Here is a 15205-nt window from a genome sequence, read left to right as displayed (position 1 = left end):
CATTCTCACAGCAGTTTAGAATGCATGTCGATAATGGTGGAAAACAAGTTGTAAAATTGAAATGAAAAAGAAAGCGGCATTCACTCCATTCCTGGATGCTGTGGCTAGCAAGTGTGGTTGAGAGATTTTGTTTGAATGGAAGTCAAACCTTGCAGGCCACCCTATGGGGGCATTTCTTGCCTAAGCCGAGAGGCGGGTCGATAACTCGTAATAAACTGTACATGTCCTTATAATGAATGCGCCCGCTGCAAGAAGAATACAGGGGAGTTAAGAAACACACACATACACACAGGAAAAAACACACACACACACATCCAGAAAGAAGAAAGAACATTGGGAGGAAGAGCACAAGATTGACAAGTACACAGTATTTGAAAATACTTTACAACATGTTTACTGTAAATAGCAGTCTCTGTAGACACATCTGCACCTGAATGAACCTATGCAAACTCTACACACACTCTACGCACTTCCCTGCATGCCACACATTAGTAAATGTGGACACGTTTCAAAAATCTTCCTCCTTCTCTGATGTGTTGTCTCCGTCTTACTCCTTAGTTTGACAGGCCTTTCCTTCCTCTCTCTAGTCCAACCCCTAACTGGATGTGTGCACATGTAATTAAGGAATTGCAAACAGAGTATAAAAAAGCATGTGCTTGGTAAACAGCTAAATGCTTAATAGCCGCTTGTGATGTGCGGATCCCCTCCCTCTTAAATATGTGTTCAATGTCAGCCAACTGATTCCTGTGCAGTGGCGTCCATATCATAGTAAGGTCGGGCTGAAAAGAGCATGATAGTTTCAAGGAAGGGAACATTCTCACATTTTTGTGGAAACACAGATACTATTTTATACATTTTTAAAGAATGTCTACTGATTTCTAAGGCATACAAACCATGTAGTTTGGCCTTTGACAACCTGCAATTAACTATTTAAACCTCTCCTTAATTCATTCGGATGACTTTTCTTATTTTAATATTTTATCTAGCTTACCTGTAAAATTGAGCAAGCCTCCCATTCTCTTATTTCGTCTTCCTTTAACACTTTCCCTGTTTGGAACAATCTATGTGCAGTCTACAGGACAGCATGAGGGCAACACACAGGCACTGGAATACAGATACCATGAAACATAGCATGTCTACAGTCGACATTTAGACTGCAGAGTTGGACCAGGCATGAAAACGGGTGAAAAAGGTGAGAAGGATATTACCCCTCTAGGGGCGTCCGGGGGCATGCTCCCCCATAAGAAAAATTTAAATATTCCATATTTTAAAGCATCAATCTGATGCATTTTGAGATGTTTTGGCAGTGACGGTCAAGTCAGTACCGAACAGCGTCACTCGTCGAGAAGCTGACAAACTATGATCATTATGGGTTTTAATTCTTCTTTTGTCAATACCCAAGTGTACATATATATATGTATGTATGTATGTGTATATATATACACATACATACACACACACACACACACACACAGACAAATGTTCAGTTTCTTCGCAATTTCTCGCATGGAATAGCCTTCATTTCTAAGAACAAGAAGAGACTGGCGAGTTTCACATGAAAGTTCTCTTTTTCTGGCCATTTTGAGGTTATAATGGAACCCACACATGTGATGCTATGCATAGGAAGGCCAGTTGTAAAGCTTCTCTCACCAGCATAACTGTTTTAAGTTGTGCTAACATAATTGCACAAGGGTTTTCTAATCCTCCATTAGTCTTCTATGCAATGAGCAAACACAATTTACCATTAGAACACTGGAGTGATAGTTGCTGGAAATGGGCCTCTATACACCTATGTAGATATTTCATTAAAAACCAGACGTTTCCACCTAGAATAGTCATTTACCACATTAACAATGTATAGTGTATTACTGATTAATTTAATGTTATCTTCATTGAAAAAAACAGTGTTTTTCTTTGAAAAATAAGGACATTTCTAAGTGACCCGAAACTTTTGAACGGTAGTGTGTGTGTGTATATATATATTTTGTAGACTTAATACTTACAATATGCAATACTGCTGTACTATACTGAATATTGTTTTGCTACTACTACATTTCACTTCATAATATTACACTTATATGCCATAATATGTATAATGTACCAGCCTTTTTATTTGACCATATTATGTCATACTGTTATACCACTTTACTTTGAGGAGACGTCACTGTTAGTCTAGAACACTGAATAATGTTTCCACCAGTAAACCTGAACATGCACACCTCTCTGTGTGTGACAGCGATTATAACCGCATAACTATACAGATTATAATTAACTGGAGGATACACTTTTTCCTACACGTAGATCTTAAACCCTTAAATATAAACAGTAGCCCGGCCACCCTACGGAGGAAACTCATTTCGTTTTTATTAAAATAAAAGTTGGATAACATCTCCATTGTCCTCTCCTTATATGTAGTGAGGTGTCGGTAGGTAGAACTGCAGTGCCGCTGACTCGCCGCTCTCCTGTCTGACGTCACACGCTGCCACGGACTCTCCGCTGCCAGTAATCTCACTCGCTGTCTCTCCAACAACGTTAGCTACCGTGATAGCAAGTTGACTAGCTTGCCATTAAAAAACTGGTGGGGGGGAAATGAAGCCGCTGTAGACATCTTAACGCTGATTGGCCAAGACTCGACACGTCAAAGATCTTCTATTGCTAAGATGATCACCACCTCAGTTTTTTCCGTGTCCCACTCCAATCTCAGAAAGGGCGGACAGTTGACCCCCACCCCTCTCTTTCCCAAAAACAAAAACTCTTCGGATCTATACGATTCACGTAGGTTTCCTATTTTGGTTTCAAAACGGCGAATTTCGCCGAAAGGTGAGGGATTTTCATGTCTGTTGGACAACTGAGCTTTGTTTGGAGTGTAGACGTTGCCACATTTAGTTTTCTTTAAACAGTATGCAGATTCCAGAGGAGTAAAAAGGTTTGGAAAGGAGTGAGGGGTATTTCAGGACACATTACAGAGAGGAGGAGGAGGAGGAGGAGGAGGAGGGAGGGGTTGTACGGCGTGAGAGAGATAACCAGATGCCTGATGAGGTTATGCTCAGATCCCTTACAGCCCCCTTGCAGCTCCTTCACTCAAAACGTCTGTTCCTTTAACCAGTTGACACTAATGCTTTGTTGATCTTTTGTCTATTTCCAGACCATCTTAAACACTTTGTGCTGATTGTACACAAAAACACACACTCATTTACAGCATGGTTGAGAAGTTACAAATTCCATTGCTTGGGCTTTGCTCTGTAGTAACAGGCATTTTAAAACAAGCACACGCAATAAACAGGTCTTAATTCATGTTTTATGGTTTTATGAGGACTACTGGTGCAAACACAACCAGAAATGTGATACGTTTATAAATATAACTTTTGATTTCACTGCGTTATAAAGTAATCATAAAGGTTCAGTTAAAGCCTGCCAAATTACTGCTAGGTAATGTGTGTGTGTGTGTGTGTGTGTGTGTGTGTGTGTGTGTGTGTGTGTGCATGTGCACCATGAGTGCATGCACATGACCACTCACCAGGCTGCAGGATCATACTCGGCCCATATCCTGACATACTCATCCAGGTGGTGAGGTCCCAGTATGGATGAATCTCTCGTCAGGTACTCAAAGTTGTCCATGATGACGGCCACGAACAGATTCAGCATCTGCACGTGAAAACATGCAAAAGCAGAAATGGTCAACGTCTGATCCGATAAACAGAGAAACGCAAAACTGATTTCACAAAATCATCAGTGTAATAATTCGTAATAAATCATGTTTTTTTTAATGGAATAGCATCAGAAACAAGTTGAGTTGCCAGCTAATGGGTAAATTACTGACATTCTCTCCAAGCCGTAACTAAGAGCAACTTGAGGCACTGAGGAATGCCAGTTCTTTGTTTAGATTAAAGAAAAGTGAGAGTGGTCTTTCCCATCTGGACCCTTGGAATACGAATACCTTGCCAGATGAAGTTGCACTGACATAACAAGATGTTCTCATAAAATGCTTTTTGAAAGGTACTGACTGGCTCATGAATTAAGAACAGGGTGCGGCCGAGGGTCTTGCTTTATGTAATATACACTCACCAAGAATGAACAGAAGAAGATGAAGGAGACAAAGTAGAGGTATGCAAACTGGCTTCCACACTCTGGCTCCGGATTTAATGACAGAGGGTCACACGGCTTGCTCCCCAGACACGAAAGCATTATCTCGTGCCACGCCTCTCCTGTTGCACTCCTACAAAAACACAAAAAATGCACTGGAGTTATGACACATTTGAAGTATTAAGTCTTCCAGGTTTCGAATGTTTATTCAAGAATCCCATAATTTGTTTAGAAGATATACAGATACACATGTTCACACACACACACACACACACATACACACACGCGCACACACACACACACACACACACACACACCTGAAGAGCAGCATGAGAGCCATTACGAAGGTCCTGAAGTTGTTGTGCTGATTGATGGCACTCTCTCCGTCTTCTTCAATAGCGATATTCCCAAACAGCTGTTGAATGCAGTCACATTGTTAACACTGAACAACCAGAATATACATGTTTATTTGTGAAGCAGGGTCTACCACTTGAACACTAAATCCTTTAATGCACACGTGCCACTTCCATAATCCCCCTCCCATTGTGCACCAAATCCTTATGACCATTATCACCATTATCATTCTCCTTCTGTACATCTTCCTCATCATCATTATCCCACAAATATATTTTTAATGTATCCCAAAAGCACTCGAGCAATTTCTAGGTTGAGGCTTTCACCCACCTGCATGCCAATGATGGCGTAAATGAAGAACAGCATGGCAATGAGGAGGCAGACATAAGGCAGTGCCTGAGGAGAGACAGATTAATCGTTTGGTATTAGGTTTGATACATGCGAGTGCACTGTGCATGGCATATAAGACTGCACCTGGCTATTGTCTATAAATATATACACAATATTGGTTATGGGTGTTTCATTAAAATCTACAAATGTGAATGCACATGATTTGTGTGTGTGTTATACTGTATAATTGGGTGGAAACCTTGAAGGATTGGACGAAGGTCCAGAGCAAGATACGGATGGTTTCTCCCTGCCTGAGCAGCTTGATGAGACGAGCTGCCCTGAACAGCCTCAGGAAACTTAGGTTGATGAAATTATTCTACATTACCGCCGCGACATAACCACAGAGAAAGAGCGACAGAGAGAGGAGGGGTGCAAAGAGGATTGAGATTGAAATTCGAAGATAGGAAAGTAATGAAAATGGGAAGGAATACACAATAGAGAGAGGCGAAAAAGAGGGGAAAGGAGGGTAGAAGGATTTGAGGTTGGAATAAAGGGAAAGAGTAGTTAGTTGTCATGCACAGTGTGCAAACAATTTTCCTCAGACAACCAAAATAATAAATTAAGAAAGAACAGTCAAATCCAAACTGAGGAAGATTCAAACTCAATCCAAATAAAAGAATCAGGAGCCAAACAAGTCAAAGCAAACCAAACTCAAATCAGCAAGGCTCCAACAAGCTTTTCATATCCATTAAGTTAGACAAAACCAAACCAAACAACACAAGGGAAGGGAAATCATCCAAATCTAACTAGTTTCATCCAATTAGGTTACATAGTAATAATTGTGGTAGGAATGGTGATTAGTTAACAGTGCAGGGACGTCAGGACATTTCCTTGGAAAGACAACCAAATGCACTAATTCTCTCAAGGCAAAAGATGCAATATTTAAAAATGAAGCAAGCCCACAGCATGCAAATGTGCACGAACACAAGGAAAACTGGTAAATCTAATGGCAGCCGATGCACCGTCCAATGGGATTGGCTGCCAGAGTCCTGTGGCCTGTGATCCTGAAGTGATGTCACAGACAAACAAGAGCACCAAGGTGGCTGAAGCACCAACTAAGGTCGTTATATTTAAGTGATTATCTTTAAGTTCATATATTTTCAGTCTCACCAGTATAATTGTGTGCCTTACAAATCGTGTTTCTATGTGGCAATTAAACTTGATATTGAATAAAAGCATATTCATTTGTTTTATTTTTAAAAACAACAAATTATCATCATCAATTTATGTGAATTATGTAATACAGAGTTCTCCAACCATGTATCACAGTAAAGAACAAAGGATGTGCAATTGAGGTGAGTTTTAAGTGAGACGTGAAGTGCTCCAAAGGGACCGGCAGCAGGCACATGCAGGTTCCATCTAACACAGCATGTCTTGCACATTGCTCTGAGTGTGTGTTGTGAAAATAAAAGGTTCCTTCCAGAGACATGCAAAGGGCAGCGTGCATCACTTGTTCTCTCTGCCACGGGCAAAGCTTTGGATTCACTCTCCCAGTCACTGTCATATGTGTGGGTGCGCATGTGTCTATGTATGCACATACAAGGAATGGGTAATCTCAATGGATATATGTAGCAATCAATTCCAGTTAATACAATCAAATCCTTTACAAACTGAACACTAGTTCTCAGTAAAGGACATACAGTGTGGGGAGGATTTACGGCTGTATAAAATATACAAATCGATATAGTGACTGGTAGAGGGGCTACAAATGAAAACTTTAAATTTAGAGCTCACTCGGAGTTGAGGGTTCTGTGTGCTGGGGCTCAAGCATAACGTGCACATTTCACAGCTATAACATTTGCTGGGATGCAGTTAAAACAGATGCAGTAAAATAAGATCTCCAAAAAATTACAAACCATCTACATGTGGATGTTGCAGACATATGGTTTATAGCAGCAAATTTTTGGATTTTTGGTTGGTTCGAAGAACAACCAGAGAGATTGACCAAGCCGGTTGTCATGGGTGGACACAGAGGATTCATAGTGCATTTTGATTGGATGGAATCGCAGGAAGTAGTAGGTGTTGGGGGAGAAGGGGGGTGGGGCGAAGTAGTTTACAGTAGATCGTCGTTAAGTTTGTGGACGATTTAAAGAAAGCATGTAAAAAGATAAAAAACAAGAAAGAAATCAACAGTCATTACAGGCACAAGTTAACACAGAAGCAGATTAATTTTTCTTCTCATCTTTGTACATTTATAAAGTCGCGGAATAAGTCTGAATTATTTGGTTCAAGTTGAAATATTTTCCACTCGCACGGATGCATCTTCCTGCCTCTGAACCGCTCAGGTTAAACGGAGCACATATTTGTAGTATGGAAGTACAATGTGACTATTCTTATCCTTACATTGATTTTGTAATTAATGGTGCTACGTCTAAACATCGCCTCATATTTTGTCTGAACACACCGTGAGAATAATTTCTAAACATAAAAGATATATGCACTTTCACACACAGACTAGCACACATACACAGTGTCATGGCCTTGCACTGCCTTGTTTGTGTTTTAGTTTGCCCTATATATCTAACAAAGCAGGATAATGCGGTTGAATAATGTGGAGGTATCTACCTTGCCGTCATGGCATCACTGACTCAAAGCAATTTAGTGCACTGTGTAGCACTACTTTAACTAACACTAATCTATTTAACCAGACCACTGACTTTTAGCTATGATGTTTCTGTATTTATTGGCTCTAACTGCTCTTACTAACAGATGTCTGATGCAACTGTAAAGTCTCTATTGGACAACCTGAGATGCAATCTGATGATTAGATTGGCTATTACATTGCTTGCAGGAGCTGTGCATTGACTCGCTACAGAGCACCAGCATGCTTCCTGCCTTGCTGTCAGAGGCTCAGTGCTGGCGAGCTGAAGTCCAACTGGGACAATTATATAAGACTTTCAAGACATGCTCATGCATGACTGAGCAATGCAAGACTCAACAGTGGCCTCTAACTCAAGCTCTCCTCTAACTTCTTGTCCTGTCTACTGTATGTGTTGTGTAGACAATGTGACAGATGCATAAGTCCATAGACACACACTGAAGCTCACCTCACAAATAGTCACACAAGCTTAACAAACACTCAACAAACATTTCTAATACAATATCATGTCTGTCTGTTTACAGTTTTGACTCCTCAGTACAGATTTATCACATCTACACAGAAAATGTATCAGATCCTGCTCCTTACCCCAAGCTCCGTGACCAGGATGTCAGTAATGCTGCCCAGAACTGTCACGCAGTCAAAAATATTCCAGGCATCTTTGAAATAATTCTGTGAACAGGACAAGAGAGAGAGAGACAAAAGAAGAGAAGCAAGAGGAAGGACGAGGAAGAAATAGGGAAGGTGAGAGGGTGATGAGGTGACGTGAAGAGGTGAGACAGCAAAATGTGGGAAAGCATGGATGGGTCAGGGGTAGATTGGAAAAGGAAGATTTAATATTGACAGAAAAATGGGCGATGCAATGTGATGAAGCATAGACAGATCACATTCAAATAACATAGTTGGATTGCAGCAATATTAAAACGAAAAACAAGATGTAGAAAGAGTGAGACAATGAACGAAAGAAAGAGCGAGAGGGAGAGAGAATAAAAGTCGGACAGAAAGAGGACAAGAAAGGGAAAGAAAGGCGGAAAAAAAAGGCATGTCAGTGTCCGACAGGAACAGGAAAGAAATCAGATAAGACAAATGGACCATCAGTGATGGCATGCTGGACGGATGCCAGCAGACAAGCTCGGGACAACCTGTGCTGCGTGAGAACACTACACCGGCCTTCAAACAGCACAACCTGTAATGTCCCCGGACCTCATAAACCCAACCAACACAAAGCCGTGCGGAATTCCTTCTAATTTCAAAAACATTATTAAAAAACAGGATCACATTCTTCTCCTATATGCAGTTCATTTATACGAAACACATTCATCTGCAGATATACATACATAAGGATGGATTTTGTTTAAATTTTGCCTTTAAAAGAACAGTGACGAGAGAGAAAGAGGGATGACGAACGTTGACCAGCCATGTCTGCTTCTTTTGCTCTCCTACACATTGCCTGCAGCCAAACTGTGCATTAGACAAGTGGGGGACATGGAGAGGGCGGCTATTAAAGTAAACCACCTTGACAAACACACACAGACATGTCGTAGGCCCGGCCTTTTTTTGTGTGTATGATTGTGCATGCTGTGTGTGTTCGAGCCCACTCTCCCAGATTCAAATCCTACCCTGCTTATTAATCTCCACCCTCTCTGTAATCTTTGCTTCACTTTTCACTGCCTGTCATTCACTCTCATTCCACTAATTACGATATGACAGTTCCCCCTCTGTCCTGTATCTCCTCCCAGCATTCATCCCTAAAGTATCTCTTCTATCCATTTCATCCCCTCCCTCTCTTTCCTGTGCAGCTCCGATGACTGCACACTTTACTGCTGACTTCTGGCAGTTTGCTATTTCATTGCATATTTGCTTTTTTTGCTTTTAATAGCTCATTATTTCCCAACAGTTTCTCCTTAAATATGTGAGAAATAAAGCACGACAGAAAATGTGTCCCAATTTAATGGATGGGGCTGCCTCCGCGACATGAAACAGACCGTCATTTAATTTGCTGAGTCCAATGTTTTCTACATCTTAGTCTCTTTAAGGCCATTGTTTTGGTTATCAGGTATTCAAGCATATTGAGTCTTACTATTCTCACAAATAATTGCTTGGACTAGTTTGAAGTACTTTCTCTTAAGACTAATAATTATAATTACTCAAAAACACAACATAGAAGAGTTTTCCTGGGCTAAAAATCACAAGTGGATTGTATGCAGAGTGCAATGAATTGTAGTTGTTGCTGTCATCAGTTGCTGTTGGTCAAGCACAGATTTGTTTTTGTTGTCCAAAGTGACACAGTGTAATAATAACAGATTTTTTTTAGCACTCTCTACAAAGATTCAGTAGAGCAGTACATCCTCACCACACACACACATCCACTCACCAGTACTCCAAAGGCGATGATCTTCAGTACACACTCCATGGAGAAGAGGGAGGTAAACACTATGTTCAGGTTGGCTAGCACAGCTTCATAGGTATCAGAAGCTCCGTCATACTATAAACACACACACACACGCACACACACGGGCAGCGCACACATTCATACCAACAAACCAGTGTACAAATACAAGAGGATGGATTGTCATACATACATACAGACACAAACATACACACACACACGGCCAGGGACAGAAAGAAGGGCGAGTATAAAGACATATAAAGAGACGTACAATTCAGCAAACCCAATGGAGAGTCAGACATATTCATTCAAAATGATTTTATCACAGGTAATAGTGTACACAGCAGCATCTGAGTAAGTTCAACCTAATGAGTGCTTATGTTTTGGAACTGAGGTGGAAACAGCAAGGAATAGCTTGAATGTTTTTAGCATAGAAACGTTTACCTTCATCATCAGTACGACAGTGTTGAGCGCGATCATCGCCATGATAGTATACTCAAATGGCGGCGAAACCACAAACTCCCACATGCGGTATTGAAAACTCAGCTTGTTCTTCGGCATGTGGCGTGTCAGGGGTCTGGCGTTGATTGCAAAGTCTATACAGGCTCTCTGCAAAACACAAACAAAAAAGTTGCTTATCCCGTTTTGTTCTGTCTTCTTCTGGCCCCAGTAGTTCCAATCCTCCTTCTTCCTGCTTTAGGGTCACCTTCCCAATAGTCTTATCTCTATCTTCTTTCCCTCTCTTAGTCCTTCCTCACCTCATTCTTTTCTAAACTGTAGTCCTCCATCATCTTGTCTCCTTGCTCTTGGAACGTGATGATGATGAGAGCCACGAAGATGTTGACGAAGAAGAAGGGGAAGACCACGAAGTACACCACGTAAAAGATGGACATTTCCATCCGGTACCCCGGGCTCGGGCCCTGGTTCTCATAAGTCGCATCCACTGAATGCTTCAGTACCCTGCATAGAGAGAGAGAGAGAGAGAGAGGAGGGAACAGTGGAGGGTTAAAACTGGAAAGCACATGTGCTGCATGTGACTGTGACGGTGCATGTTCTAGTATACTCACTGCGGCCACCCCTCTCCGGTAGAAACGGTGAAGAGGGTGAGGAGGGCCCAAGCCACGTTGTCGTAGTGGAAATCGTACTTCTTCCACTCCCGCTTCTGCGCCTTCACTTCGTTATCGCGTTCATACACCAGATACTCGCCCCTGAAATGCACAAATCACGTCATCAGCATTAAGGGGAGAGTTTGTTTCCAAATGTATGCACTTCTGTTCCCTGAGTAGATACTGAAGATGCATTGTGGAAAGAGAAGAGACTCTTGAAGTGTTTAAAAATCACAAGAGGCAAGCGGTATGCACAAGGGGGCTCAACTCAATGTCAAGAAGGTGACCGGAACATTTTAAAACTCGCAGGTGGGTATTTCCTGACCTGCAGTCGCGCTCAAATTCTTTGGATTCATCCGTGCAGTAAAAGAAGCGCCCCTTGAAGAGCTGCACAGCCACCACAGCAAAGATGAACATGAAGAGTAAGTAGACGATCAGGATGTTCAGCACATTCTTCAGAGAGTTCACCACACAGTCAAACACAGCCTGAGGAAGACAGAAGGAGGATGTTGGTTATTGTGTGAAAGAAATACATTGGATTCAAATTACTTGTGTTTTGGTCTTAAATTGTGGCATTAGATGCCATTAAAAGGTTAATATGGTATATTGTGGCCCAATTTGCACTGCAGCAGATTAAGCAACTTGAAAATGTCAAAGAAGTTGAATCAATATATCATGAACAAAAATGAATGGCATTTGTTATCAAGCCTTTATTTTGATTTGCCAGAGAAGCAAGAGTAACTCTAATCTGAGGTAAAATATTTTCTATGTTAGCATACCTTGAGTTTAGGAAGACGTTTGATGGTCTTCAGAGGTCGCAACACTCTCAGTACCCTCAGAGACTTGATAGTGCTGATGTCTTTTCCCTTACTGCTGCCCCTATATGTGTACACATGCACATCAACAAACACACCCACCCACATACACACATACACATACACACACACACACACACACACACACACACACACACACACACACAAAAAGAAAATAGAGTTAGCAGGTTCAGCGGATATCGCATGCTTAGTCCTCTCAAATCCAAAATGGCAGTGAGCAGCCATTACTTGATGGTATTTGTGTCAGAGTTAACTCAACATGAGTAACTGCGTCTGGGTTAAATACACACATGCAGCACTGCTATCATATTACGCTTATTTCTACGTGTGAGGTTAGCATTGTAGCTACATGCTAGAGTTAGGTGGTCATTTACAACTACAGTACATGCTATGGGAACAACTGGTGTCATTCCTGTCTGAATGCTAACTAGTAGCTACACTTGCCTAATCATTTGCAATGTATTTCAATGCTTTACAAAGACGGCTAAAGCCTCGCCTTGCACATGCCCAGCTAATGTTGAAATATATTCATGCTGCATTGAAACCTTGCTTTCCATGCTGCAATATTTCTTCTTTTAAGCAGCAAGAGTGATGGTGAACTCAATTCTACACAGAGACATTTGCAGAGAGAGTTTGAGAGCCATGTTAGCAGCTAACTAGCGGGAGCCCTGTTAGAGTGGTAACTTACAGTAAAAGGCCCTCCTGTTAACATACTGACAGCTTACAAATGCTTCCCATTGTATATTTAAATAAGTTAAAACCAACTCTTGGAACTTTAAACAGAAGTCACAACTTGGTCATTTCACTATGTCAACAACATGTTAAACATCTGAATGACTGCCAAACTCTCTCTTGTGATGGCTCAACCAGTTCATTTCTATACACTTTAAACTACAACTAGGATAAGCAGGTTTCACAGCATTGTTCAAACAGCATGGAATCTTGTCTTGTAGGCCATTTCGGCAAAGACAAAGATATTTTAGTAAGCATTTCTGGATTGAAATGCTGAGCCAAACCTCTTCCTTTTAAGCACTTTGTAACTTGGGCTTTTCTTGGTACATGTGTGAAGAAAAATAAATTAAGTTTGGTTTCAGTTGCACTGAACACTTTTTACAAAGCTACAAAAAAAGTACTATAAGTGAGCCTGCCAGTTAACTGACAATGCACTTTAGTACAAGTAACAATACTGATGCTAACAAAGGGCCTACATGTAAACCACAACCTGTTTACTGAGATAAATGGCGAACTAGCATCATGGAAAACTGTATGGAGGGTTCTCACTCCTTTCCAGATTTTTCAAAATTTCTCACATATCAGGTTGAAACGATTAAGGTCAAAAGTCACTGACAGTTGTCCTTAGGCAAGAAGGCAGCTGTGTCTACAGCTGTTATACCAGATGGTAGACTGCTGGTGGTTGTGTGTGTTTAGACTTTGTGTGAGCATTTAGAGCACACACATGTATGGGTGTGTGCTCTAAATGCGTGTGTATGTGTACATGTATGTGAACCCTTCCTAGGTTCAATATATATATATATATATATGTTTCGTCACATTTCCACATATTTGGTCCATTTGCTTTCATTCTACTAATGATATGTTTCAAATGGTATCTGTGTGAGTCAACTGAGGACCTGATACATAACTTGAGGTTTAGTTGTGTTTAAATCAGAGCTGTTCCATGGTGAACAATTGACAAAGGGGAAGAACAGACTAGTACAGAAGTCAACTGTGATGGATGAAAAGGAGAGAGATGTGTGATCAGAAGAACAGGCGCTGAGAGTGAAGAGGGAGAAAATGAGGAGGAAAAAGACAGAGAACTTTACCCGCCGCCGCTGCTGCTGGTCCAAACGGAGAGATGAGGGGTGAGAGACAGTGAGACGAATAGAGAGAGAGAAAGAGAGACAAAAAGACAAAGGGTGGGAGAAAAGAACAGAATGGGACACAGAGAAAGGAGGGATTTCGAGGGAAAACATCAATACGAGAGACAGAGAGAGAGAAAAAGAGAACACAGGACCTTCTTTTTACATCAACCCTCCCAGCCGTAGACAACCAAATCTAACACACATGCACATAAACACGCACACTCAAAATGTAGACAAAAGGTGCGGCTGTTACACAGCACCAAACTACTGCCTTCATCTCTGACATTTCATTATGAGGAGTGTACAGGCCAGATGCTGCTTTGATATTACTATATTCCTTTTATTAATTGCGTTAATAATTTAACCTTATAAAACCTCATATTTATACTCTATGTCAGAGCATAAATCACTATATATGAGGACTGCTAGAAATGCACCAACATGGCCACAAATTAACTCATTTTAAGCACATTCTGCCTCCTAGAACAAACACTGCCTGGCGAAAAACCATATTGCAAAATGTCAAGGTATCCCTGAAACCAAACTTGGTCAGTTATCAGGCAACCTGTCTGTACATTGAGCTCAGTCTTGCTGCAGAAATGTGCAGGACAGCAGCACAAGCGGTCCAAAACACCAGCAGCCCTCAGACCAGACTAATTGGATTAAAGGAGCGATAATCATCTCCATTGAGACTGCTGAGCCTTTCTGGAGTGCTATTTGATTTCCACCAATTGAATTAAGGCACTATCTGGATGTGTATGAGTCTGTTCTGACTGGTTCGGATCTCCGCATCAGCCATCAGTGTCGTAAACCCCAATCGTAGTTAAATCAGACTTCATTGGCTCAAACGGCTTAATTGATTGTTTTGTGAGTTTGTCTTTATGCTAATATACAGTATGTACCAGCCTTGCCTCTAAAATTACAATGTTCTCCCTCTGGTACAAATGTATTACTCATAATTACTTTCTGATTTAACATTCCCGTAATAATCGCTTTAAATGTGTATGTTTAGCTGGCTAGCTATATGTTCGAAATACATTTCATTGTGTCACTACGTACATCTATTTATTAGTCCATAGTTAACGTTTCCCTAGGAAGTATAGACTTAGTCAGAGATAGAGGAAATACAGACCAACACATAAATATGTAACAGACAGAGGTTAGACAACATGGAGTTAAGGACAGAAGCGCACAGATAGATAGATAGATAGATATACAAAAACACATACACAACTATAAATTAAGGGGGAAGAGAGTTAACAAACACACAAAAGTGAGAGAAAGACTGAAGCAAAAGACAGTCTTACAGATGGGGCACCACCATTAGAACCCTGGAGCACCTGCCAAGTTCATATTTGCTCTAAAAAGGACAAACAGATTCCCATCTCCATGCTGGCCTGCAATCGCTACAATGGCACTACTGAGCAAAGGCTTGGTATTTGTTCAAATTGTTGATTTCCTTCATATTTTTTTTCTTCAGCTGTAGAGACGTTACAATCTTCAAAGCATGTACTCCATATCCTCACAATAAGCTGAAAACCCAAAACAATGTGAGACCATGTTGAAGCAGCATAGCTGATCTTTTT

At 41.0% G+C, this 15205-nt stretch overlaps 1 protein-coding gene across 1 annotated transcript in view; it reads right to left on the bottom strand.

Moving 5' to 3' along the window:
* cacna1aa (calcium channel, voltage-dependent, P/Q type, alpha 1A subunit, a) overlaps positions 1 to 15205 on the bottom strand; it is a gene marked incomplete at both ends in the record, with an annotated part of 72084 nt that overhangs the window by 16168 nt on the left and 40711 nt on the right. The window contains 13 exons of the mRNA XM_079233090.1: positions 149 to 245; positions 3518 to 3645; positions 4066 to 4216; positions 4401 to 4498; positions 4768 to 4833; positions 5027 to 5143; positions 8015 to 8098; positions 9801 to 9911; positions 10260 to 10424; positions 10574 to 10775; positions 10883 to 11023; positions 11247 to 11407; positions 11701 to 11800. Coding sequence (XP_079089216.1) covers positions 149 to 245; positions 3518 to 3645; positions 4066 to 4216; positions 4401 to 4498; positions 4768 to 4833; positions 5027 to 5143; positions 8015 to 8098; positions 9801 to 9911; positions 10260 to 10424; positions 10574 to 10775; positions 10883 to 11023; positions 11247 to 11407; positions 11701 to 11800 — 1621 coding nt within the window. The remainder of the gene's footprint in view (positions 1 to 148; positions 246 to 3517; positions 3646 to 4065; positions 4217 to 4400; positions 4499 to 4767; positions 4834 to 5026; positions 5144 to 8014; positions 8099 to 9800; positions 9912 to 10259; positions 10425 to 10573; positions 10776 to 10882; positions 11024 to 11246; positions 11408 to 11700; positions 11801 to 15205) is intronic.

Source organism: Taurulus bubalis (genome assembly GCF_910589615.1).
Source record: "Taurulus bubalis genome assembly, chromosome: 17".
Lineage (NCBI taxonomy): Eukaryota > Metazoa > Chordata > Actinopteri > Perciformes > Cottidae > Taurulus > Taurulus bubalis.
Note: the sequence above shows the minus strand (reverse complement) of the source record. Positions and strands in the feature narration are given on the sequence as shown.